At 41.0% G+C, this 25,663-nt stretch overlaps 2 protein-coding genes across 2 annotated transcripts in view; both read left to right on the top strand.

The window, feature by feature from the left end:
- The first annotated feature begins 1,431 nt into the window (after positions 1 to 1,431).
- On the top strand, positions 1,432 to 22,073 carry LOC115065093 (translation initiation factor IF-2-like). The gene is made up of 3 exons (XM_029544760.1): positions 1,432 to 2,080; positions 2,778 to 2,822; positions 21,988 to 22,073. The coding sequence occupies exons 1-2, from the start codon at positions 1,432 to 1,434 to the stop codon at positions 2,795 to 2,797; spliced, it is 669 nt and encodes a 222-aa protein (XP_029400620.1). The 3' UTR covers positions 2,798 to 2,822; positions 21,988 to 22,073.
- Positions 22,005 to 25,663, top strand: part of Atp13a3 (ATPase 13A3) — a 51,936-nt gene continuing 48,277 nt past the window's right edge. Inside the window, exon 1 of the mRNA XM_021209966.2 lies at positions 22,005 to 22,086. Within this exon, the coding sequence (XP_021065625.1) occupies positions 22,036 to 22,086 (51 nt within the window). The 5' untranslated portion in view covers positions 22,005 to 22,035. The remainder of the gene's footprint in view (positions 22,087 to 25,663) is intronic.

Raw genomic sequence — 25,663 nt, 5'->3', positions numbered from 1 at the left:
CAGAAGGTGAGAAGACCCACAGTGTCAAATGTGGCAGAGAGATGCTGAGAGGTAGCCCTAAGGACAGTTCTGCCGCAATGGTGGATGACAAGGTCAAGGGTTACTGTCAATTGAGCAGAGTTAAAAGGATCTAGGATCTCTCTCTCTCTCTCTCTCTCTCTCTCTCTCTCTCTCTCTCTNTGTGTGTGTGTGTGTGTGTGTGGTTAGTTAGTTTGTCACAAGTTGAGGAATGAGGAAGTAAAGGCAGCCAGGGGGAGACCACTGTTAAGAGGTGTGCATAAGAGGGTCAGAGACACTTGATGGCTAATTGAAGAGGGCACTCTAAGTGGATGGTTGGCTTGACAGTTTTGTTTATAGGACCGGGAGAGAATTGCACTTGTTTAAAATCTGAGAGGTAAATAACCAACTGCTAAGGAAGCTGGCAGGAGTGTGTGCAGGGTTTGTTCAGCTCTACCCAGACTTCCTCAATCCTGTACTACTTACTCCAGCACAACTGAGCTAAGGAACACACTGAGGGCTGAAACCCAATGGTGAGCAGGAGCTGGGAAGTCACAGCTGTGGCTCATCTTCATTTACCGTGATAGCCAAATTACCTGGTAAAAAGAATTTCGAAGCTGCCATCCAGCCCTTCACCACCGCGGTTGGAAAGCAGGAACAGCATCCTTACTGTTCCCATTGAAGTATATTAGGGTCATGTATCTGGGGCACGTTACCGACCCAAATGAGGTGCCATTCTCTGCTGAGGACCAAGAGGCTGGATGCTCCATGCCCCTGGTGGACAGTGCCCAAGTATGGGAACAGGAACTGAGCACAAGCTGTTCCATCCTCTAAGACAGTCAAGCAGCTAAAACTTATGTTTGTAGGAAGGCAGGAGAACAATAACGAGTGATGGCCAGGCGTCTGGGATGCAGGTGAGGTAGACTCAGAGTGGAAAGATGGCGGAGCTGGAGGCAGCAGGTGGCAGGCTCAGCTTCCCGCGCTCGACAGGGAGCGGAAGGCAGTGAAAACCAAAACCGCGATTTGAACATCCGGGCGAGGCAGTGCCCCAAGATAAATCTCCTGTGGAGGGAAGTATTTAATTTGCTTCCAGCTCTGTCGGAACAAACTCCTCTGAGACCCGGCTGTCTTCCGTATGGAAGCTTTCTCTTGCCTACCTGACTGTTCTCTGTCCCACGCCCGCGGGCTGGGCCAGGAGTTCCATTGGAATTAAAGTGTTCTTTTTGGTGTAGGTGGGGATAAAAGAGGGAAAGAATCTGGGTCCGGAGCTAGGACTTTGCTCTCCACCTTGCCAGCACAGGCGTCCTTTTGATTGCTACCCTGGACAAGTCTGCACTTACCACTGGGCCTCAGTGTCTTTGTTTAGAAAATGGGGGTTTGGACTACGATCTCCTTGCACGGCGAGGGACACATAAGTGGATCGCCTCCCGCAAAATGAGTCTCGAGCAGCATCCCGCTAGCAGTTCTCGCTTAGGCGGGCTGGGGGCCCCCCGTAGGCGAGGAGGTGGGCGGGACCGGAGGGTCGCCCCGCCCCCTGACGGCCCCTCCGCGCTGGGCGCTGGGATGAGGCAATCACGTGACCTCACATCCGGCGCGGGAGTCCTGAGCTCGCGGGGCGCTCCCCGTGTGCCCGCCGGCCCTCCCCGCAGCGTGACCGGGCGCCGTGGCCGCGGGGAGGGGGTCCGCTTCGTCGCCGACGGCGGGAGGCCGCTTCGCAGCACAGACCGTCCCCCTCCTGCCGGTCTTCCGCGCCGCGCTCCCTTGTTCTCGCCCTGCCCGGCTGCACGCCGCCTCCGCCGCTCCGCCGCCGCGGGCGCCGACAGCGGAGCGCGGACGCCCCTGAGCCCGGTGCGGCCCGGGCCCGGGCCCCGCCGCGGCGCCTCTGTTCCCACAGCCGGAGCCGCGACGCGTGGCGGCGGACCCTCGAGCCCGAGCGACCCGCGGCCGCCGGCGCCGGCCGTGGGTGATGGGGTTGGGCTGAGGAGAGGCGGCGGCGGTGGCGAAAGCGGCCCCCCGGCCCCCTGCGGCCTTTTGGCTGCCCGGGCCGGGAGGCCGCGGAGAAGGCGGCACGGCGGCGCGGCTGGTGAGTGACTGGGCGAGCGGGGTGTGGGGCGGGAGGCGAAGGTGATGGGGAGGTAGGAGGAGGCGAACGGCGTCGCCCGGGTGGCGGGTACCAGCTGGGTCTGGGGCTGCTTCCTCGACCCGAATCGGACGTCGCCTCTTGGGAAGGGGCGTGTGTGACAGGGAGAGGGGTGCGGAGACCCGGCACTGTCTGGGAGCACGTGTGGGTTGTGGAGGTCCGGAGTGCACCCTCAGCGTGCGGGCCGGCCCCACTAGGCCAGCCGCTCTAGAAAGTCCAGAAGGTGATGTGCCCGGAGCAAGACTGTGGGAAGGACCCCAGATGGGTCCGTGCCGGTGCCGACTGTCCCGAAGCCTAGTTCGGGTCCCAGCCGCCGGGGAGTAAATTACCCTGACTATCAGCACACTTTACACGGATAACCGAGGTTCAGAAAGGAAAACGGACTTGAGGTGTCAACACTCCAGATTAAGGGGAGAGAGGCAGGGCTGCGAGGACTCGAAAAGCCCAGACCCCTTTTGCGCTAAAGTACTCTCTGGCCTCGCCTTCACACAGACAGTTGGCCCGATTGATAGCTTTTCTGGTGGGGTGTGGAGTTGGGAGTTGGGGAAGGAATAGCATTTGGCGATTGACAGTAACTGTTTGGGGCTTCCCAGTTTGGAAAGCTTTTGTGACAGGTGTTCATTGTTTATTTTCCCCTTAGGTCTGACAGAAGCATCCTAGGATCCTGGGTGTCTGGACATAAGAGGTATGAATCACTTACATAATTAGCTCCTAATCATTAATGTTTTAGAGCTATATTTAGTGGTTTGTATTAGTGCAAAATGAATGGGTATGGAGTCATAAACCCAGAAATTTACATGATTCTGAACTGAATGGAACACGTTTGAGTATGTTAATGGTTTTTTTTTTTTTTTTTTTTTTTTTTTTGATCTGTGAAGCAGGACATCAGGATTGTTAAAATCAAAGACATGTGGGGCCTTTTCGTGATGAATGCAATTCTAGAGGGTTTGAGGCTAACGTGAAAGTTTATCATTTTATTTATTTTTACTTACATGTGTGCTTGAGTATGTATGTGAAAGGTGTGGATGCCCTCGGAGGCCAGGCCCTCTGCATCAGGGCTGTGAGCTGACTGCTGTGGTTAGGTCCTAAGAGCAGCAAGCACTTTTTACTGCTGAGCTATCTTTCTAGGTCCAGTGTGATTTTATTCTGGAAGGGTCAGCACATCATTAAAGGGCTCCACCTTTGATCAGAACCAGACCTTTTTGCTAAAACTGGCATCAATTTTGTTTTCCTGGAATAAATGTAGCATTCTTTTTGAGGATTGTTGCTTTGCTGAATAGGCTATAGTTGCTAAGATAGAGTGTGCGGACATCCCATCAGGGTTTAAACCAACAACAATTTCAAAAGTACATCAGTTTCTGGAAGTTTTTTTTTTTTTTTTGAAATAGTAAGTCCATTAACGATAGTTGTAGAAGAGAAAAAAAAAATGATATTGCCTTAGCCTTCTGAGTAGTTGTATTACAGGCAGCTCCACTAAGTTTAGCAGAGAGGATAATTTTTATTCCTTTTCCTGGTATTAACATCTGTTCTCCCCACCCCTTACCCCCCCAATCATTTGTCACTAGATTAGGTTGGGGGATGGCGTAGTGTAGTTGAGATTTTTAAACATTGTTAGAACAGCAATGCCTGTTTTGGTTATGGGGTTAGGCAGGAAAAGTGATAATTTTTTTTTTTTTTTTTTTGGTTTTTCGAGACAGGGTTTCTCATAGCCCTGGCTGTCCTGGAACTCATTTTGTAGACCAGGCTGGCCTCAAAGAAAAGTGATAATTTATAAGTTTCATTTAAGTACACTTGTAATTAGATGAAAATACTACGTGGCAGTGTATTTTTGAAAACAAAGTTGATAAAGCTTCAAGCTGATGGAACGCTATGATTGATTTCTTGGCCCAAGCCAACCAGTAACAGAAGTTGAAATTTTAATTTAGAATTAGATTGAGATAATATAAATTCCTATATTGGTATTAAAATAGTTTCATAGATAGTAGAAAAAACCCTCATGTCCTATGAGGTGCTTGGTTCTGTTACCAGATATTAGCACTGACATAGTTCACCATGTTCAGTTTGTCCTTAATAACCATATAATACCAGTTTCCCAAATGTTTCTTTTTTTAAAAAAAAATCATTTATTTTTATCATATATGTATTATTAGTGTTTTGCCTGAATGTATGTCTGTGTGAGGGGTCTGATCCCCTGGAACTGTAGTTGTGAGCTGCCATGTGGGTGCTGGGAATTAAACCCAGGTCCTATGGAAGAGCAGCCAGTGCTCTGCCGAGTCATCTCTCCAGCCCAAAATGTTTATTTTTCAAATATTGATTATTCTGTGAATAAGTGTTTGGGGTTGGGGATGTAGCTCAGTTGGTAAAGTGCTACTAAAGTGCTCATGCTACTATGCATGAGGCCCTGGGTACAATCCTGAATGTGGTGCCAAATGCTTGTAATTTGTGCAGGGGAATCAGAAGTTAAAGGCATCCTCAGCTACAGACTTAGTTTAGGGCTGACCTGGGCTACATGAGAGGCTGTCTCTCAAAGAAAAAGAAAAAAGAAAGAATGTGTGTTGACAGTTACAGAAAATTGTAATAGAAAGAGTTCATGGGATTTTTGAGTCTGACCTGACTGCTAACTGATTTCTTTGTCAGTGGCAATAGTTATTGAGATATTGTACTATGTACTAGGCCCTAAAGTCAATACTTGGTAGTTATTGAACTTTCTTTTCTAGATGAGGAAACAGGTTTTGCAATAAGTTCCTAGTTACATACTTACACAAACCAAGAAATAAGAACTTCTGTGTTGTAGACAGTAATATTAAACTTAGATTGTGGTTGTCTTCAAAGTCCTTAAACTGTAAGTTGCTTCTTAACTGTTCTTTTTTTCCCTTTCCTGTTTCATTGCAATTTACAAAGAACAATATTTCTAAGAGGCTTGAGGGCCCCTGAGTGCGTGTGAAGCGGGGAGGACTCAGCTAGTTCTTCCTGGGTTCCTTTCTTATCCTATGCATTGTGTTTGGAAGATAAAATAGAATTTCAAGAGATCTTGATGATGATGGTCTTACAGAAAATGGATTCTGTGTTTTGTGATATGTGAATTTGCATTCAGGGCTTCACAGAAGTGTAGGCAAACACTATTCAGAGCTACATCCCAGCCCCTTTTGTGTTTTTAAGTACAATTTTTGGTAGAGTCTCAATGCACTCGTCCTGGTTGGCTGGCCTTGGATTAAAATTTTCCTGTCCAAGATTCCCAAGTAGCTGGGATTATAAACCTGTGACTTCAGGCCAGTAAAATGGGTTATTTGGTAGTATACTTGGTGGCCTACACTAACTATAAGTACTAAATATAAGACCTTGTGTGTGACTAGAGAATACATTGAGCAGGAGTTAGTATCTTATCATTTATTGACAAGAACACTCTTAAAATGGAGGTATGCTAAAAGTGGTCAATCTAGTGTCTAACATCTGTTAAATTGGTAGACTTGATGTGCTCTAAAATCCTAGTGCTGAGACAAATTTTGAATGCAATAGTCTCCCTCTTTACAGCTCCCACCCATGTAGTTTAACCTTCTGTGGTTTCAGTTAGTGATCATTCAGTGATCATTTCATCATATTAAATGGAAAATTCCAGAAATCATCTAGACCAGTGGTTCTCAACCTTTGGGTTTCAACCCCTTTGACAAACCTTAAACTCCAAAATATTTACATTATGATTCATAATAGTAGCTATGTGTTTTGAGTAGTGATAAAATTTTGTACTGTCCGATTGTTCTGGCCTAGACCCTAGACAACTCTTGGTCTAGCACCTCATTGCCTGTGCCTACTAGTTGGTTATTAGCTATTGTAAGTATCTTTACTTACTTATATAGCTAGCAGTTCTGTTGTCCAAAGAAAAACTAGAAATTACTTCCTTTAGTTAAAGGTAAGATATTTGAAGAGAAAAAAATAAAAGGAGTGATCACATCTACATAGCTTCTAGTATAGTTAAGTTGCTTCACTATTGTTGATAATCTTACTCTGCCTCCCAAGTGCTAGGATTAAAGGCATGTGCCATCACTGCCTGGCCTTAAAATTTTTTTATTTGTAACACATAAAAGTGTTTTTATAAGTGTTTTGCCTGCATGTATGTATGTGCACCACATGTGTGCCTACTGCCTAAGGAGGCCAGAAGAGGGAGCATCCAATCCCTGGAACTGGAGATATGAATGGCTTAGGTAACCAGTCTGTTACCATACAACCATGGGTATTACTATTCACTATTACAGGTCATATTGGGCTCTTTGAATGGTTATGCAGGTGCTAGGAGTTGAATCCAAGTTCTGCAAGAGCAAAGTGGGTTTTTTTGGTTGTTGTTTGTTGATTTTTATTTTATTTATTTATTTTTTTGGCATGCTGTTTCTGAGACAGGTTCCCTAGTCCTGGCTGTCCTGCAGCTCACTTGTAGAACAAGAGCCTTGAATTTACAGAGATCTCCTGCCTCTGCCTCCCAAGTGCTGGAATTCAAGGATGTGTGCCACTACTCTTGGCCATAACAAGTGCTCTTAACTGCTGAGCTACCTCCTAGCTCTGTTTTTATTTATTTTAATCATATGTGTTTATGTATCTGTGCTTGTCTGTGCATAGGAGAAGTCCAGGTACCTACAGAGGCCAGGAGGTGTTAGCTCCCCTAGGTGTTGGTGTTACATGAAGTTGTGAGCTGCTTGGGTATTTGAAATCATACTTGGGTACTCTGGAAGAGCAGTAGTGTGTGTTCTTAACCATCAAACCTTCTTTTGTCCCCAGCTTAATCTTGAGTGAAGTAGATACTTAAAAGATAGAAGTCTTGAAGTTAATGATAACCTGCTAACCACTGATAAAATTAAGATAAAAAAATTAGCGTTACTGGTATTAAAAGTAATGTGTATGGTTGAGCACAGTGCTGTGAGCCTGTAGTTAGTTCATGGTGAGGAGGCTGAGGCACAGAAATGATTGACGTTGATGCTTACTGAGACTGGCTCAAAAAGTCAAGACAAATTGGGTATAGTAATGATGATTTGTAATCTCAAGAGGCTTACTGAAAATTCAAGACCAGTCTGGACTACTACCTAACAAGACCCTGACTCAAAATAAAACAACAACAAAATAACGAAAAAGGATAAAGTATCATGAATTGACAAAAATACCGTTACTACAATGATAGCTTAAAATTTATTTTTATGATAATTACTACTACTTAGTGTAGAAAAATGGGAGTGAGAAAGAGATCTATTAAAAAATGCAATGCAAGCTGGGCGTGGTGGTGCACGCCTTTAATCCCAGCACTCGGGAGGCAGAGGCAGGCGGATTTCTGAGTTCAAGGCCAGCCTGGTCTACAGAGTGAGTTCCAGGACAACCAAGGCTACACAGAAACCCTGTCTTGAACCCCCCCCCCCCCAAAAAAAAATGCAGTGCAAATATCTGAAGCAAAAATTATTTGAGGATGGGAATTGCTGGAGAGTTCCACAGAACAATTGGAACACTAGATCTGTTAACATTTTAGACTAACCCACAGGTCATATTGTGACCTTTGGTAGAATTTGAGGTGGTGAAACAGCTTAAAATAGATATTAGGGTATGAAACTAATTTGTTAATTAGAGCTTTCTTTATATTCTGTAAGTTTTCTCTTGGAATAAGCAATCAGGTAACATGTAGAATAGTTAAAGTTTTAGACCGAATTGTACCTTAATAGTAGGTTGGATTTACTCTATTATTTAGTTTTTCTTGTTTTCTTTACAGAAGTATTGGGCATTAAAGTAAAGGTCCAAGAGTAGAAAGTAATAATGCTGAGAATAACAGACTATTTAGACTGGCCCTTTCCTACAGAGGAAGTTGGTGTCTGGGGAGGGCAAAGGGTCTAGGTTGAGTTCGTGTCTTTGTCAGGTAGGTGTTCTTTCCGTTAGGGTCTTTATTCTGCACTGTAACCAGCCTAGCAGAGGTGAAGATAGTCCAAGCCCTGATTATTTTACATTGGTTCTGGCCCTCTTTAACATGGGACTTTGCAAGTGCTTTACCTGCTGAACCCTCTTCCCCACTCCCCGGCTGTCACCTCTGTATGCATTAACTTCTGAGAAGAATGACTCTTGAGCAATGATTCTCAGCCTTTGTCGTCATCCCCTTTGTGGAATATCAGATATTCCTCAAATCAGATATTTACATTATAATTAATAGTAGCAAAATTACAGATATGAAGTGGTCAACAAAATAATTTTGTGGTTGGGGATCACCACAATATGAGGGGACTGAATTAAAGGCTCACAACATTATTAGGAAGGTTGAGAAGCACTGCTCTTGAGAGAAAGAGGAATTAATTTGATGAACATAAATAACATTGTGGTGGGTTTCTATAGAGAGGGTTACAGATCAGGAAGGAATCTGGCTAAGTTAGTTGGAAAAGAGGCATAGGGTTGAGATGTGGAGCATGTTCAGACTCAAAATTTATTGTAGGATTTTGCCCAGGAAAAAAGATTCCACCTTTGGTCTTACCTCATTTCATTCATTCAATTGTATTACCAGGTGCTGATTTGAGTCTCATAGCTTTTTTTTTTTTTTTTTTTGGTTTTTTGAGACAGGGTTCCTCTGTATAGCCCTGGCTGTCCTGGCACTCACTTTGTAGACCAGGCTGTTCTCAAACTCAGAAATTCACCTGCCTCTGCCTCCCGTGTGCTGGGATTAAAGGTGAGCAACACCACCACCCGGCAGTCTCATAGCTTTTAAGGCTGAGTTTGATGTCGATAGTAACTGCTCTGACAGTTGCAGTAGTGGGGAAAAATGTCAGGAGTCCTTTGCCAGCAGAAGACAGAACAGTCAAAAAAAGTTTAGTGGCTTGAGTTGGATTGAAGGGTTAACAACAGCTTCTCAGCCAGACTAGGTTTGTGAAGGCATTCTTGGAAGGAAGATTAGTGTGCAGAGAAGAATGGAGTCAGGAAGTGGTAGAGCAGTTTGAAGAGCTGTAAATTGTGCTGTTGTGAAAGGAATGTAAAGTTTCTACCTGTGAATGATAGCAGTTGGAAAGTGGCAGATTGTAAAGGCTTTAACAAGTCTCCTAATTAGTTTTTTACTTTGAACCCCACTTCCATAGTGGCAGAGAAAAGAAATACATATTTTGCATTATGAGACTTTAGATACTAGCTAGATTAGAGATCAGTGTTTTAAACTGTTTTTAAACTACCATTTATTCAATTTACATGAGCAGTGAATCTTTTGAAATGATTTGGATGTATTCTTGCAAATTTGGGAAATGACATTGCAGACAATGACAAGCTATTGAGCCTTTACACAGGGGAGGTAGAGAGGTCATAGTAGGTTTATATATAGATATGAATGAGGAAGACTTGGAAAAGGACCTGAATTGGAGCAACTTCCTTGGAGATAGGGCTGGTGCAGTAGAGTGAGAAAGGCTAGAAATGATGCCCAGTTGGATGTAGAAGGTGTTAAATAGTGGAGTCTAGGGTGACTGGTAAATTTCTTGCTTTAAACAAATCGTTAAGGGGTAGAATGAATTGAAAAGTTTGAGGGGCAGGATATTTTGAAGAAAGGTTGAATTTTAGCTATCTATGCAAAAGGATGGAGGTTTCAATTTGTGGGTCTGAAAATGAGATCAGTGCTGAAAACTGATGGGTGGTTGTTGCCTTCACAGACATTCTAGTAGTGCTACACTTTGTCCCCAGTGACATAGAAAACAGCCCAGGGGATATTAATTAACAGTCAAGTGATAGCAGGAAACAGGAGCTTGGTTACCTGTCTACTTGCCTTTCTATTTAGGCTAGTATAATGTAAACTGCAGTTAAGCTGAATTGTGGTGGGTAGAAAGGACATTTGGGGGCCATCTTTGAAGTCCTGTTAATGTTTTTCTCATGAGTAAATGATTCAGCTTTATTTGTAGCAACAATTGGTTTAGTGAATCTTTAAAATAGAAAATAATCCCGTGAAAAAGTATGCCAATGTCCTTTTTAAGAAACTTGTTGGTAAAGCTTTTTAATGTAGTTTATCTCATGCTTGCCTTTCTTGTCTTTAAAATGATACTATTTAGGCCTGGAATTGTGCTTGAATCTAGTGGTATATTGCTTGCCTGGTGTGGGTGAAACCTTGGGTTCAGCCCCAAGCACCTCACATAACAAACTATAACATAACAATGGCAGTATCAGCTTTGTAGATGCCCATGAAGGTGGTTTCTAGGCTAACTAACCCTGTACAGATTAGCCTTCTCTGCGTTCTTATTAGTTACAATTGTTAAATGTGCAGGGTTGTATCTTTCATAAAGGATAATTTCCTGCTGATTTCATGCTTCTTTGTGATTGGTCCTTCAAATCGGCAAGCCTGGAAGAGTGAAATATGAATCATACTGTAGTAAAGATCATGAATGAGACAAATCTTGGTTTTTTTGAAACCAGTGCAGTAATGTGTTAATGAAAGGTTGTGTGTGTGTGTGTGTGTGTGTGTGTGTGTGTACACATCTGAAGTGTTTTAAGTGTAGCTTGGCTTAGTCCAGTGCTTAACTAACATGCAAGAAGCCCAGGATTTTAAACCTCCCTTCCCCCAATCCACCCTATAAACCAGGCTTGAGGTAGAGTCAGGAGAACCAAAAAGATTTCTGGGGTTTTTGTCTCCCAAACATATTGAAGATTTAGGAATATAATCCTTTAGAAAGTTTTCTTATTTTCCTTGTCATTATTCTCTAGTCACCCTTTCTAGCCTGGCTCTTTCTGTCCACTCTGATTCTTTATTTTGAGTCCTTTCTGTGCATGCTATTACTTGTTGACAGTCCTACTGTAAGGTAGTTATTTAAAATGCATTAGTAATTTAAGACATGCACTTACTACTAACATTGTACATATATCAATTTTTGAGAAATAAGAATACCAATTTTGATCATTCTGTACAGTGACCCATGCATGCTGACAGCAACAATATTTAAAAAGCACTCCAGTTTTAGCTGTGGTAAAATGGAAAATAGCAGCCTCAGAATTAATGAGCATTGTTGGTGATTGGTTCTAAGTCTTTGATTTAATTAGGAATCTGTGTGACAACACGCTGAAGATCCTTGTCCCCAATTGGTTTTTGATCAATCAATAAAGAAGCCAGTGGAGGCTGGAGAGATGGCTTAGTCGTTAGGAGCACTAACTGTTCTTTCAGAGGTCCTGAGTTCAATTCCCAGCAACCACATGGTGGCTCAAAACTATCTGTAATGGGATCTGATGCCCTCTTCTAATGTGTCTGAGGACAGTGTACTCACATACAAAACATAAATAAAATCTTAAATAATAGCTGGGCAAAGGGAGATGTGCTAAGTAATAGAAGAGAGCAGAGAGAAGAATTGCCAGGTTTTGGAGGAAGACGGATCAGATTTAGAGCTACTGAAGGAAAATCATCCAAAATGTAGGTGAGAGGGAATGTGGGCCCCCAAAAGGGCTGCCCAGAAGCGTCTTGGGCAGCAAAGTCTGGGGGGCCACCCAGAAGGAGCAGGGCAGCAAAGATAGATCATAGGTTTAGAGGGTGTTGAGTCAGAAGTGCAAGAGGGAAGTCTGTGATAGCTGAGCAGATGATTAGAACTGCCCAGCCTTTGAACTAACTAAGGCATTTTAAAAATGAGATAATGTGTGTGTGTCTTTCATTTGCGGATCCAAGGCGGGTAGCTGGAAGTGTGTGACCTGATGGGAGCACAAAACGGTGTAACTAATTTCACCACTACAGAGCATTTAGATTTAAATCATCTATTTAAATGTCAACCAAATTATTAGTGATTTTAGTTAATGGTAGTATAGTTTTAAGCTGAAACTAATTTGCATTAAATGGGAGAACCTTTCATTTATATTATTCAAAGAAACCCTTAAATCTGAATTATAGATTTTAGGTTGGAGTAATTACACTCATTTGGCAATTTGCCTTGTTTATGTAGAAAATTATTCAAATTCTTGTTTTCTTAGTCCTTATTCAGTGTCTCTATTATATTTCACATTTGCTTGTTTTAAAATAACCTTTTGTTTCAGTGAGATTTTACTTTAAAATCCACTGTCACCACCCTCAATGAGGCGGGGAACACAAAGTTTACATTTAATTTTGCAGAGGAACTTGAAGTATTAGGTACTGGTGACCTTTACTCTAAAGTACTTAAAAGAATTTCTTAGTTAATGATAACACTTTGGTGTACATTTTCGAGACAGGGTCTCACCATGAAACTGTGACTAACCTGCACACAACTCATTGTGTAGACCAGACTGGCCTCAAACTCAGTGATCAGCCTGCCTCTGTCTCTAGAGTGCTAGGATTAAAGCCATGCACCACCATTCCTGTCTTTTATAAACACGCATATGCAATTTTTTGATTGCTACAAAAGTTGCTTATTAGTCATTTTTTTTTCTTGTATAGAGCTGTCCTGGTCTCTTATGGTCTGACTCATTTGTCTTTCATAAGCTATTCATACATTCTGTTGGCACACATTGCACACATTAAGATAGATTCAGGGGCTTAGGTTTTGTTACAAACAGAATAGTAGGATATGCTTTACCCATACATACTTAGTATAGATAACACATGCCATGAATATTGATTAGAATTATTAGATTAGGTATATATAGATTTTAGATTTAAAGATTCTGTCAGTTGGTTTTCTAAAAAGATAAAGATTTTTTTCCCCCACTCCCTTTTCCCTTTCTTGGGGAATCAAACCCAAGGTGTATACTCTCTTTTTATTGATCTGTTTAAGAGGCAGGAAGGATCTTATGTAGCCTAGGCTGGCTTAAACTTGTGTTCTTCTTGCCTTAGCCTCCTAAGTATTACAAGCATTCTAATGAAAGTTCTAACCCCAAATCTTTTTTCATTTTTCAAGACAAGGTTTCTCTGTGTTGGTTGTCCTGAAACTCACTCCGTAGACCAGGCTGGCCAGAGATCTCCCTGCCTCAGACTCCCTGCCCATATTCTTTTCATTTTAAAGAGACAGTGTCTTACATAGTTTACCTTATTGGTTTCAAAAGTCACCATGTAGATGAGAATGGCCTTAAATACCAGATTCTCAGGTTTCCATTTGCAAAATGTTGAGATTACAGGTGTGTGCCATCTCCATGCTAGGCTGCAGCAGCTCTTCTGTTATAATTTTAAGTTGATCTATAAAGCAATGAATTTCATTATTATGTGACATACAAGATATTATACTTTGTTTCAATTAGTGTCCCTCCCTACTACCCTCCTCAGAATCTCTGTATTATGGTACACCTTGCCTGTTTCTTTTTCATCACCAATTTAATGGCTAAGTGTTTTACCACATACTTTGGGCTTTATTTATTTATATTTTTGGTTTTTGAGAGGATCTTACTATTGAGCCCTGGTTGGCCTTGAGCTCACATCATTCCCAGCCCTCACTATGGTTTTTGTTGCATATCTTATCTCTCTCGGGACATATTTCAAAAGCAACCCCTTTTCATATTGACTAAACAAATTGGTGTATAATACCTTATCTCTAATCACTGAATGTCTTGGTCAATTCCAGCCATCTTTTTCCTTAGCAATATTGGATTGCCACCTACAGGTGAAAGAATGCTACAGCAGGTTGTACATAGTGCCTATGCTTTGCTTTGCTTTCTTTTATTTATTTTTAAAGAGTCAGGGTCTAGGGCTGGTGAGACGGCTCAGTGGGTAAGAGCACCCGACTGCTCTTCCGAAGGTTCGGAGTTCAAATCCCAGCAACCACATGGTGGCTCACAACCATCCGTAACAAGATCTGATGCCCTCTTCTGGAGTGTCTGAAGACAGCTACAGTGTATTTACATATAATAAATAAATAAATCTTAAAAAAAAAAAAAAAGAGTCAGGGTCTATATAGCCATGGATGTCTTGGAACTTAATATGTAGTCCAGGCTGGCCTTGAACTCACAGAGTTCTACCTGCCTCTACCCCCCCCCCCCCAAGTGCTGGGATTGAAGATACTGTGTCACTACATTTTCCTGTGTTCTTGTAAGGCAAAACTTTTTCATGGTTGCATCCACCTTAGGGCATTGTTTCACCAACCTTGTAGTAGTGGAGAGATTGAGACCAAGATAAGTGAAGGGATGCTTTTAACAGTTCTTAGTGGATTGTCTTCTGTGGACAAGTTAAAGTTGTTACTTCTGTTCTGGGGCCTTTAAGTTATATTCTCCTTTTTGTTTTTTGTTTTATATCCAGACATGGTTTCTTTGTAGCCTTGTAGGTCTGTAGACTTGCCTGGCCTTGAACTCACAGAGATCTGCCTCTTAGCCTCCCCAGTGCTGGGATTAAATGTACCACCACCACCATGTCCTTTTTTTTTTTTTTTTGCATCTTTTTTTTTTTTTATTTTTTTTTTTTTTTTGGACAGCATCTTGTCTCCCTGTGTGTAGCCCTGGTTGTTTCAGAGCTCACTATAGAATGGGCTGACCTTGAACTTCTCAACATCTTCTGAGTGCTGGCATTAAAATATGTACTGCCACACCCAGTTTCTTCTGCTCTTAATGTGATGATACACTTGCTTACTTAATTCTGTAGATTAATTCAATAAAAAAATAAGAATTTGTAGCCAGGCTGTGGTGGCACAGGCCTTTAATCCCAGCACTCTGGAGGCAGAGGCAGGTGAATCTCTGAGTTTGAGACCAGCCTGTCTACAGAAGATGGTCTCCTTCTGACTCAGTTCCTTCTCCAGCACCACNTCTACCTGCCAGGCTTCCTGCCGTGATGATAATGGACTGAACCTCTGAACCTGTAAGCCAGCCCCAACTAAATGTTTCTTTGATAAGGGTTGCTTTGATCGTGCTGTCTCTTCACAGAAATAAAACCCTAAGACACCATCCTATACCCACATGATCCATTCAACATTTGCCATGGGTGATAAGTTGCTTTCAACTCAGCTGGTTTGGGCAGTAATATTAGAGCTAACTGACACATCCACATGCACACACATATACACGCCATATGCACACACACACACGTATAACATGTGTAAACACACACCCAACACATGCACACACACACATAACACACATATCCACACCTCACAGGCACATTAGTCTGGATTAGGGTCATGAAAGGTCATGAGGTCCAGGACAGTCAGGGCTACACAGAGAAGCCATGTCTTAAAGAACAAAATAAAGAATATGCTGCTAATTATCATATTTGTATTATGGGTTGTTAATACATTTACTCAGCTGAACCAAAACATAGATAAGAAAGAAATTTAACCATGTAGCTTGGTGGTAGAGCACTTGCTGAGCTTCTTTGAGGTCCTGGGCTGTGAGTTAGTCAAGGCTGTGCTACAAAGAGGTTCTATATTAGAAAAAAAAACAAAAAACAAATAAAAGGCAGTGTGCTTGTTAAAGAAATAGCTTTTAAAATGCCAAAAGTAAACTGACTTCAGTGGAGATCTAGGCAGAGAGTGGAGATTTTAGGGATTATGTGTACATTATACAGTCTTCTGGGTACAACCACCTAACTTTCTGTCTTCTTACTGCAGTCCAGAGGATGGTTACCACTAGTTAATTAACACATCGACTTTTGTTATTTGTTGCTTTTGTTTGTTGTATTTTTTTCCCCAAGATATAGTTTCTGTTTGTCCTGGTTGTTCTGGATCTCACTCTGTAGACAGTCTGGTCTGTAGAGGCTTCTCCTCCTGTTGCTGGGATTAACTCCCAGACTGCTTGGATTAGAAGTGGGTCCCACTACCACCCAGTTTACACATTATCTTGGATATCAGAGGTACTTTCTTTCTAGGCTGTTTAGTCCTGCAAGTTATAACTCTTTCAAACTCTTGCCTGCTGTAGCATTTTTCATAATGGATAAGAATTTGAAGTCAATCTAGTCATTATAACTCTTTGCTAACTCTTTGAACATGGACTTCAGAAATGTCACATACATGAGAAAGAAATATGAGACTTTTAGAATGTTAGTGACTTGAATAATTGAAATAGGTTTTGAATTGCATAAGTAGACTTGAAGTTTTTAGTCCAGATCACATGAAGTAGAAGATGACCTCAAACTCCCTATGCTTTTACGAGACCTTCAATTTTTTTTTGGTTTTTCGAGACAGGGTTTCTCTATATAGCTCTGGCTGTCCTGGAACTCACTTTGTAGACCAGGCTGGCCTCGAACTCGAAATCCGCCTGCCTCTGCCTCCTGAGTGCTGGGATTAAAGGCGTGCGCCACCATGCCCGGCCTGAGACCTTCGATTCTTGGTCCCCCTACTTCTTTAAATTAATTTCTAGGTTAGTATATAAATAATAGTTTCAGTATGGTGCTTTCCTCCATGTATCATCGTGTCTCACTCCCTCACTTTCCCCATTCCCCCTTCCTTCTTACAGACATTTTAAAAATAACTAAACTGGATAGTATGGCATATGCCTATAATCCCAGCACTTTGGTTGTAGAGGCAGGAGGGTCACATGTTCAACGCCAGCCTCAGTTGCATAGGGAGTTGAGGAGCAGCCTGGGTTATATGATATTGCCTTAAAATCATAAATAAACAAATAAATAAATAAATCAAACTTTATTAGATAAACTATTTTGTCTCATGAGGACAGCTTTTAAAAAAAAGATTTATTTATTTTATGTATATGAGTACACATTAGTTGTCTTCAGACACACCAGAAGAGGGCATCAGATACCATTACAGATGGTTGTGAGCCACCATGTGGTTGCTGGGAATTGAAGTCAAGACCTCTGGAAGAGCAGTCAATGCTCTTAAACCCTGAGCCATCTCTCCAGCCTGAGGATGATTAAGACTTTAATCATTTGGAATACCACTAAATAAAAATGTTCATTAAAAAATAGTATATAATAACGTGATTTTAAAAGTGGGGAATTATATTGTGTGGCCTAATTATAACTTATTTTGCTATAACTCTCATGTTGCTCTATAACATAGAAAAAACATACTATACAAAACCTTCACTTGACAAATGTAAATACAGTCTTAGTTTGGTGTATATTGGACACAATAGTCTTCCTTAAGCCTAAACACAGAAACAAAAGCATGTATTATAAGAGAAAGTCTAAGATGGGAAGTGATAAAGTGGGTATTGAGTAAACCTTTGTTAAAATGAAGCTGGTATCTTTGTAAAATTTCCACGTATTCATTAAGCTATATTATGTCATTTTATTGTTATGTTAGGAGCTGATTTGAAGTTGAATTCTGTCCTCAGCGTTGTCAACAGTTCGCTTACTATGGCTGGAAGATTAAGATTTTGTTACTCTTTTTACATAGGTATTTATATAGATAGTAAGAAGTAAGATAAAAATTGTTCATTGGGCATATAAACTTTGAATTGTGGGTTTGTTGTGGGTGCTGTAAATTTGAAAATCTATGCCAGTTGTGGTATTTATTTGTTGAAGCTTCCTTTCCTGTGTCCTTTGGTTTTTACCTGGGTGAGATGGTAAATGTTTGTAATCGCAGCACTTGGAAAGTTAAGGCAAGAGGTCAGGACCAGCTTAGGCTCTACGGAGAGACCTTATCTCAAAAAAAGGAGGGTTAAATGTTTATTTAAAATTTGTTTGGGTGTATATATCACAGGGTGGGGAGGAAGCAGGGATATACATGCCACAGCATGTATGTGGAGGCCAGAAACAACTACATAGGAAGTGCAGGCCAGCCTGGGCTACTTGGGAGTCTCCACAAAAACAAATATATAACTTAAATTGCTTTGCTTAAAGTTTTACTTAAGTTACTGATGACTTTGTAAAGCACCTTGTAAAATTAATCCTTTGGAAATTCTAGGCGGGTTTAAAAAATTTTCATTTCATTTTTGAGATAGCTTCAGATTGACCTTGAACTCATTATTCTACCTCAGTCTCCTGAATGCTGAAATTATAATATATACACCACATTTGGCTCAGATGAAGTATTACAGTATTATGCTCAAGGAAAGGAAAGATGTTTGAGGAGTTCTCTGCGAGTTAATGCCAGTTTGTCTTGTTTTAGAAAATAAGCTCTGATCAGCTTCTAGAACAGACTATAGACTAATTTCAATAGTTCTTAATAATTATGGAATGTGGGGGAGGGTGGAGTAAGCATTATATTAAACCTGGTGACTTATTTCTGATAGCTTCACTTTATCCTCCCCTGCATTTTTTTTTCTTCCGATGAAGTAAATCCATTTCATTATAAATTCAAGGAAGGGCTTGGTTAAGGACAATAGCCTAGCCCTTTGCAGTTTAGATAACATCAAGATTCAGGCATGCACTGTAGGCCAGAACTTGTGCATGCCGCAGGATAGGACTTATTCAAATAGGAGTTCTGCCAGTGACAAAGAACAGAAGGGTTTATCTTCTAAAACAATTTAAGTTTGCTGAATTAAAAAGTTCTAAATTTTAATATCATAACCATTTTAAAGCAATTTAAGCAGAACCAGTATTTGGCATTAAATTTTAATATTTGTATGGATTTTTATGGTTCTATTTTATATGAAGAGCCAGCTTTTGAAAGCTGATGTATCAGGATCGGAGAAGAATAATGGTATAATGCTGTTGGTAAGAAAAAAATTCTTTATTTTTTTCTGTGATGTAGAAATTGACTTGATTAAAAAAAAATGCACTCTAGCAAGCCACCAAAGTGTATTTTCAAAGTTCGTTGTTAATGCTTCAGAAGACTTAAGATGTGACAGAAACACATTTAATATGCAACTTGATTACATTTCTATTAAGATATTTTTATATTGTTCTTTGTCTTTATGGAGTTATCGAAATGTTAAAGGTTTACTTATAAACATTTACATTTACATATACCTTTACAATATGAATGTTTTAAAATTTAAGCACTCTGAGTTTTCCAAATGTATTTGAAGGGTTAATTCTTGGTAATTTCCTGTGAGGTGTATGATATATTTAAAGTTAATGATAATGGGTGATTTTTAGAGCATTTTTATATTTAAATTTTATCATTTTGCTAACTTTGGTTAATTTGTTAAGCTGTTACTTCTGTCTTAAAGCAGTTGACTCATAGAGAAGTAATTCTTACATAAAGAACTGTAGTATAATAGGATCAGTGATTGTTGAGGAAAAAGTATAGGTTGTCCTACCCACTAAATCACCATATGATAACTCAAATAATTGGAGTATTCCTTAATATGTTTTTTATTTTTATTTATTTATTTTTTTTAAAAGATTTATTTATTTATTATATGTAAGTACACTGTAGCTGTCTTCAGACACTCCAGAAGAGGGAGTCAAATCTTGTTAAGGATGGTTGTGAGCCACCATGTGGTTGCTGGGATTTGAACTCTGCACCTTTGGAAGAGCAGTCGGATGCTCTTACCCGCTGATCCATCTCACCAGCCCCCTTGATATGTTTTTTAACTGTTCAAGATTTTCAGAAAAATGTTAGAATAAGGTCAAGTTGTTAAAGAAATTGAGGGAAATATTTTTTAAATAGTAAACAGGCTCAATGAGAGCATTGAATTTTAATGGCAACTTCAGCTAGTCATACTGGTTCATTTCTATAATCCCACAAAAGGTGGGAAAGGACAGATAGCATGGAAAAGGGGAGGAGAGATGGAGGGAAGGAAGGGCAGAGGGAGAGAGGGAGGAAGGGAGGGAAGGAGGGAGGGAAGGGTGTCAAAAGCTTGGGGCACTAATCTGCATAGTAAGCTCCAGGCCAGCCAGGGAAGAGGTTAGAACTGGTCATTTAAATGTAACTAGCCATTGGTATTTCTTTTGTAACTTCCAGGACTCTGCCAGGTACTAAAGTCCAAGGTGCTTAATCATTTATATAATGTGGTAGACTGTTTGCGTTTAACCCATGTTTATTCCTTTGCTATTCATGACAAGAAAAAAAAGTGTACATGTTTAGTACTCGCGCTTCGTCTTCCCAAATATTTGTTAATCCCTGGTTGGTTGAACTCTCCTGGGGACTGCAGATACAGCTCAGTGGGAGAACACTTAATTATCACATATAATCCCCTAGCCAGGCTTCTCCAGCACCTCAGCAATAATGCTGGCTGGTTCTGCAGTGACAGTGACATTCCAGTTCTTGACCCTCCACTACTACCATAAAACTCAGTATGATTCATTAACCCATACCTACTGCAGTTTCGATATAATTTAACTTCTGAGAGAAATAACCTTTTTTCATCCCTTAGCTTTAGAGGAGTCTTATTCATCTATTTGGAGCTAAAACGCTTTACAGAACTAAATTCACTGTAAAGCATCAAGCACCAGCCAGGAAACCAGTCTCACAGCCTTTTGGGGGAGTGTGTGAGGTGGGGAGAGGAAGAGTTAAGTAGCTCAGACTCCTCGAACTCATGATTATCCTGCCTCTGCCTCCTGAATGCTGGGGTTAGAGGTGTGTACCACCTGATCTGGATCTTAAGAGATTATTGAAAGTTTTATTAGGATAGCACTCAACCAACCCTGTCTGACTCCAGGTACACTGAACCATCCTTACTCTATGTTCTTTCACCCTGTGTCTAGGGTGAAAACTCCTGAGTTCAATGAAAACTAGAAAAAGAGATAACTTAAAAGGGGAGAGGAAGAGATTATTAAAGAAATTTATGAAATGTAAAGTGCAGCCACTTTTCTTGCCTAGGTAATAGAAATTACCTTTGGCCGGGTTGGGGGTGGTGTTCAATCCCAGCACAGAGGTCAGATCTACAGAGTGAATTCCAGAACAGCCATTGTTACACAGAGAAACCCCGTCTCAAAAATCCAAAACCAAAGCAAATAAAAAACAATAATAATAATTTGTTGTTGAGACAGTCTTACTATGTAACTCCACTATGTAAATCATGCTGGCCTTGATCTTACAGATCTGCTCACACCTTCCAAGTGCTGGGCTACAACACCTGGTATAATAAAGGGTTTTGTTTTTTTTTGTTTTTATGACAGCATGTTCTTTGATGATTTTATACCCATGTCTAATGTGTATGGATTTCACATACCCACCCTTTCCCATTGTCTTCTCATCTCCCACTTCCACAGAGCACTTGGTTTTTTTGGTTTTTTTTTCCTCAGCAAGCTCTCCGGCTTTCAAGTTCTGTTTTTGTTTTGCTCTTATCCATTGAGTTTAATTAGGGTTGATCAGGTAACTTGTGACTATTCAACTGAAGAAATGAACTCTTTCCCCCAGCAACCATTAACTGCTAATAGCTCCTCAGGGATGGGGGTCTCATGAGCCCCCTCTCTCTCCATGATGAAATATGAAGTACTGATGGGCAGTATTTGCTACTGTGAGTTAGTGAGCAACTGTCATGTCATGGGTAGAGGACAGTATTTCACAATTTTGTTTCTTTATTTTTTTTCTTTCCAGCACCCTATAATTCCATGATTTTCTTTCAGCCTTGGAGAGGGTGAAGTAGATGTCCTAAGTGTTTAGGGCTGAGTTCTCAACATTTATTCTTCCAGTTATGAATCGTTTTACTAACTGCAGATGTTTCTCTGTCCAAGATTGAGAGCAGCAATAATCAATTGTATCTATGGATACAATTGAAGGTAGTTTGGACAAAATAAGAATAATAGATTCGTTACCACAGGGTCTGAGACTTCCCAAGCTGTGGGCTCTAGTCCAGGTTTACAGGTCAAAGCATGATTTCCCTCCTGTGGAATGAGTCCCAAATCCAATCAGAAAGTGGTTGGTTATGTATATACCAGTCATGACCCTATTGTACCCATGAGGATATTTTGCCTGACATCTGGTATTGTAGTACAGAGTGTATAGCTGAGTATTGATGGCTTTTCTCCAGTAGCAGCTTGCATAGCACCTTTTGGCAGTAGGAAAGCTATTCACAGGGGAAGTTTCTAGCTCAGTTCCAACCTGATTTCTCAGTGTATGGTGTCGCCAGCAGTGGGTTTTAGCATCTAGTTCTGGTGATGGCCAAGATCTGTTTTTAAAGGAAGCCAACATTTGTTTCTTTCCCTGCAGTTATCCTCACCTGTTGTGAAGCACAGCACCTTTCAAGCCACTGTAGAAATGGACAAAGAAGAAAGGAAGACTATAAACAAGGGTCAAGAAGATGAAATGGTAACTAACTTTCATAATTTTCTAGGGAGTAAAAGGATACAATTAAGGAAAAACCAACATAGGCTGAGGGATAGCCCAGTGGTGGTGTATTTGTCCACCTAATATGCTGAGGCTCCAGGTTGCTCTCCAGTGAAACACCCACTCACAACACACAAATCGGAATCTCTGTATCCTGAATCTAAGACGTGTGTGTATGTGTGTGTGTGTGTGTGTGTGTGTGTGTGTGTGTGTGTGTGTGTGTTTCTTTGTTTTAGACAGCAAAGTTTCACTATAAAGCCATGGCTGTCCTGGAACTTGTTAAGTAGACCAGGCCTCCTTCAGTCTCAGAGTTCTACCTTGAGCTTTCCAAGTCCTAGAATCAAAGACACAGCTATCATTCCTGGCTTGACTTGAGGTAGTGGTGGTGGTTGTTGTCATTTCATTTTATTCATTGATTGATTCATTGATTGATTGCTTGATTTTGAGGCAGGGTTTCTCTGAGTAGCCCTGGCTGTCCTGGACCTTTCTCTGTAGAACAAACCTCAAGCTCAGAGATCAGCTTTTCTCTGCTTATCTAATGCTGGGATTAAATTTATGCTCCACTGTCTCCTGATACTTGGTTTTATTAATTAATTATTTATTTTTGGTTATTTGAATTGTGGTTATATATCATATGTTGGTTGGATTTTTTTTTTATTTTAACGGTTTTTTTCGAGACAGGGTTTCTCTGTGTAACCCTGGCTGTCCTAGAACTCACTCTGTAGACCAGCTGGCCTCGAACTCAGAAATCTGTCTGCCTCTGCCTCCCAAGTGCTGGGATTAAAGGCATGCGCCACCACGCCTGGCTTGGTTGGGTTTTTAAAATAATTCATTTTTATGTACATTGGTGTTTTGCCTGCATGTATGTTTGTTTCAGGTGTCAGAAGCCCTGCAGCTAGAGTTACAGGCAGGTGTGAGCTGCCATGTGTGGGTGCTGGGGTTGAACCCAGGTTCTCTGGAAGAGCAGCTCTTAACGCCGAGTCATCTCCAGGCCTGCACAGTTTGGATTTTACTATAGAGCCTTTTCAGAGTTTTTGGTTTGTTTTAATTGTTAAAGGTTTTCATTTTCTCTTGTAGTTTAATCATAGTGAACAGTGACTGGCCAGTTTCTTTTGTCCATCAGAAGCATGCCTCTCTTGCAGCATAACAAGTTTCATCCTGAGTGGGGGCAGGATTTTCAAATACCTGAGTCCTTATCCTGAGAAACAAGTAATTTTAGATGTATTTCATAGCTATGTGACTTAGTGGGAGCGTTAAAGTAGAACATTAATACACACACCCCCACATGCACACACACATATATATGAATAACAGAATTTGAGCAAAGCCCACTTAGTTTCAAGAGTTTTTCTCTTCTTCCTCTTCCTCCTCCTCCTTTTGACAGTTTCACTTTTTAATTTTTTTCCTTTATTGAAAATAGTTTTTTTTTCCCCATTCCATCTATTCTAATTATGGTTTCCCCTTTCCCTGTTCTTCCCAGTTCCATCTACTTCTCTTATTTAGATCTACCCCATTTTTGTCTCAATAGAAAACAAAAAGGCATCTAAGGCATAATAATAAAACACAATATTATAAGATAAATAAAAAAAAAAACCCAACAAATGAGAATAGGACAAAACAAGCAGAAGGAAAAGAGACCTGGCAGAAACACGCCTGCCATCCAGGAATCCCATAGTCACATAAAACTGGAAGCCATAATATATATGCACAACCTGTAGGACAAAAAGAATAAATAAAAGTTAAAAAGAAAGAAAAGAAAGAAAGAAAGGAAAGGAAAGCCCTGACAGGACATTGTGAAGCAAGGCGTGTTCAGTGATGCCGATGGGTTTGGTTTTGTTGGTCTCCACTGCTGAGTGTGCCATTGTCTCCTCTTAAGGTAGGTTGTTTCCCCAGGGCCTCACTTTTTCAGCTGATCGAAACACTCCAGACTGGTCTCGGTCCTTCACTTTGACTGCTTCAGCCTGAGGTGCTGCTGTGATGAGAAGCACAGCCATCATGCTTAGTTCCCTTTTCCCATCTAAAGTGATATAGCAGTTGGGGAAAGACATGGTGATTTAAAATCTGTCTCTGACTCCTCCCCCCCCTCCTCTCTCTCCCCTTCCCTCCTCTTCCTTTCCCCCTCCCCTCCCCCTCCCCCTCTCCCACTCCCACTCTCTCCCTCCCTCCTTGAGACAGGGTCTCTTTATGTAGTTAAGGTTATCCTGGGACTTGATGTATCCACCAGGTCTCCCTAGTTTCTGGGAGTGCTTTCTAGGTGCCACCACACCTGACTGGCTGTGTAGATATACAAGTGCCGTAGTGTGCTTGTGGTGGGTGTCAGAAGACAACTTTTAGGAGTTTTTAAGGTTTTAAAAGTTGTTTGGGTTTTAGTGATTGAATTTAGGTCAGCATGCATTTTGAGCACATTTAGTCTCTGAGACATCTTGCTGGTTCCCCAAGTAAAGGTTTCTATTTGTGCTTTATAAAGTTGAAAATTCAGTTCAATTAAAACAAAAACTGGCTGGAGAGATGACTCCATTAAGAGCAATGACTGCTCTTCCAGAGGTCCTGAGTTCAATTCCCAGCAACCACATGGTGGCTCACAACCATCTGTTAATGGGATCTGATGCTCTTTTCTGGTGTGTCTGAAGATATTTTATGTACTCACATACATAAAATAAATAAATCTTAAAAAAATAAAAAATAAAGCCACCAGAAACTCAGCTTTTCATTAGGAGAAGTAGATACCTTTAAAATAATCAAAGAATAAAGTTTTCTTGCTCTATAGTTTAGGCTGGTTTCAAACTCACATTTCCTGTCCTGTCTTAGCCTCCCATGTTCAGAGATTATAGGCATGTGTCACCACATGTCAAGTAATAAGTTGTAATATATCTCAGATGTTGCCATGGGGTGAATAATTTCTATTGCTTGAAATTAAAACTTCAACAGTTTGAAATTTTCTATTTGGCAGCCCTGTGGGTGAGAATGCAAGAATATTTAAATTAATTTGAGTTAAAGAGTGAAGTTAATTAATCCAATGGTGGCATTGAAACAATTTTCAAGTCACTTAAACAAAACCTATCCAAATGTAATGTGCTAGGCATAGAGACACATACTTTGTAATTCTAGATGCAGGAGGCAGAGAAGCAGGAGGGTCATGAGCTGGAGGCCAACTTTGGGTACAGTCACCTATATCTTTGTGAGACCCTGTCTCATGGCAAGCACTTACACTGTCTGAGCCATCTCAACAGTCTAAAACCCTGTCTCAGTTCATCCTTCCATCCATCAGCTCAGTGAGTGAGTGGGTGAGTCAGTCAGTCAATGAGTAAGCGTATTGATAGTACAGGAACACTGTGTTTTTGGCAGAAGCACCATATGTTAGGGTCAGGGGAAAGTGGATGGAAAGGTCTGTATGAAACACTGATATTTTTACAGTTTCCTATAAGTCTAAAGTGGTTACAGATTAAAAACTTTATTTTAAAAAACCCACCTAGCCGGGCCTGGTGGCGCAGGCCTTTAATCCCAGCACTCGGGAGGCAGAGGCAGGCGGATTTCTGAGTTCGAGGCCAGCCTGGTCTAC

Source organism: Mus pahari, chromosome 12, assembly GCF_900095145.1.
Source record: "Mus pahari chromosome 12, PAHARI_EIJ_v1.1, whole genome shotgun sequence".
In the NCBI taxonomy this organism is placed as follows: domain Eukaryota; kingdom Metazoa; phylum Chordata; class Mammalia; order Rodentia; family Muridae; genus Mus; species Mus pahari.
The sequence above is the reverse complement of the archived record's forward strand: the minus strand, read 5'-3'. Positions and strand labels throughout refer to the sequence as shown.

Excerpts from the sequence above, each read along its gene's own strand:
- LOC115065093 (XM_029544760.1), top strand. The coding sequence starts at position 1,432 with ATGAGTCTCGAGCAGCATCCCGCTAGCAGTTCTCGCTTAGGCGGGCTG. Across the intron at positions 2,081-2,777 it reads GCGGCACGGCGGCGCGGCTG|GTCTGACAGAAGCATCCTAG; the intron begins GTGAGTGACTGG and ends TTTTCCCCTTAG.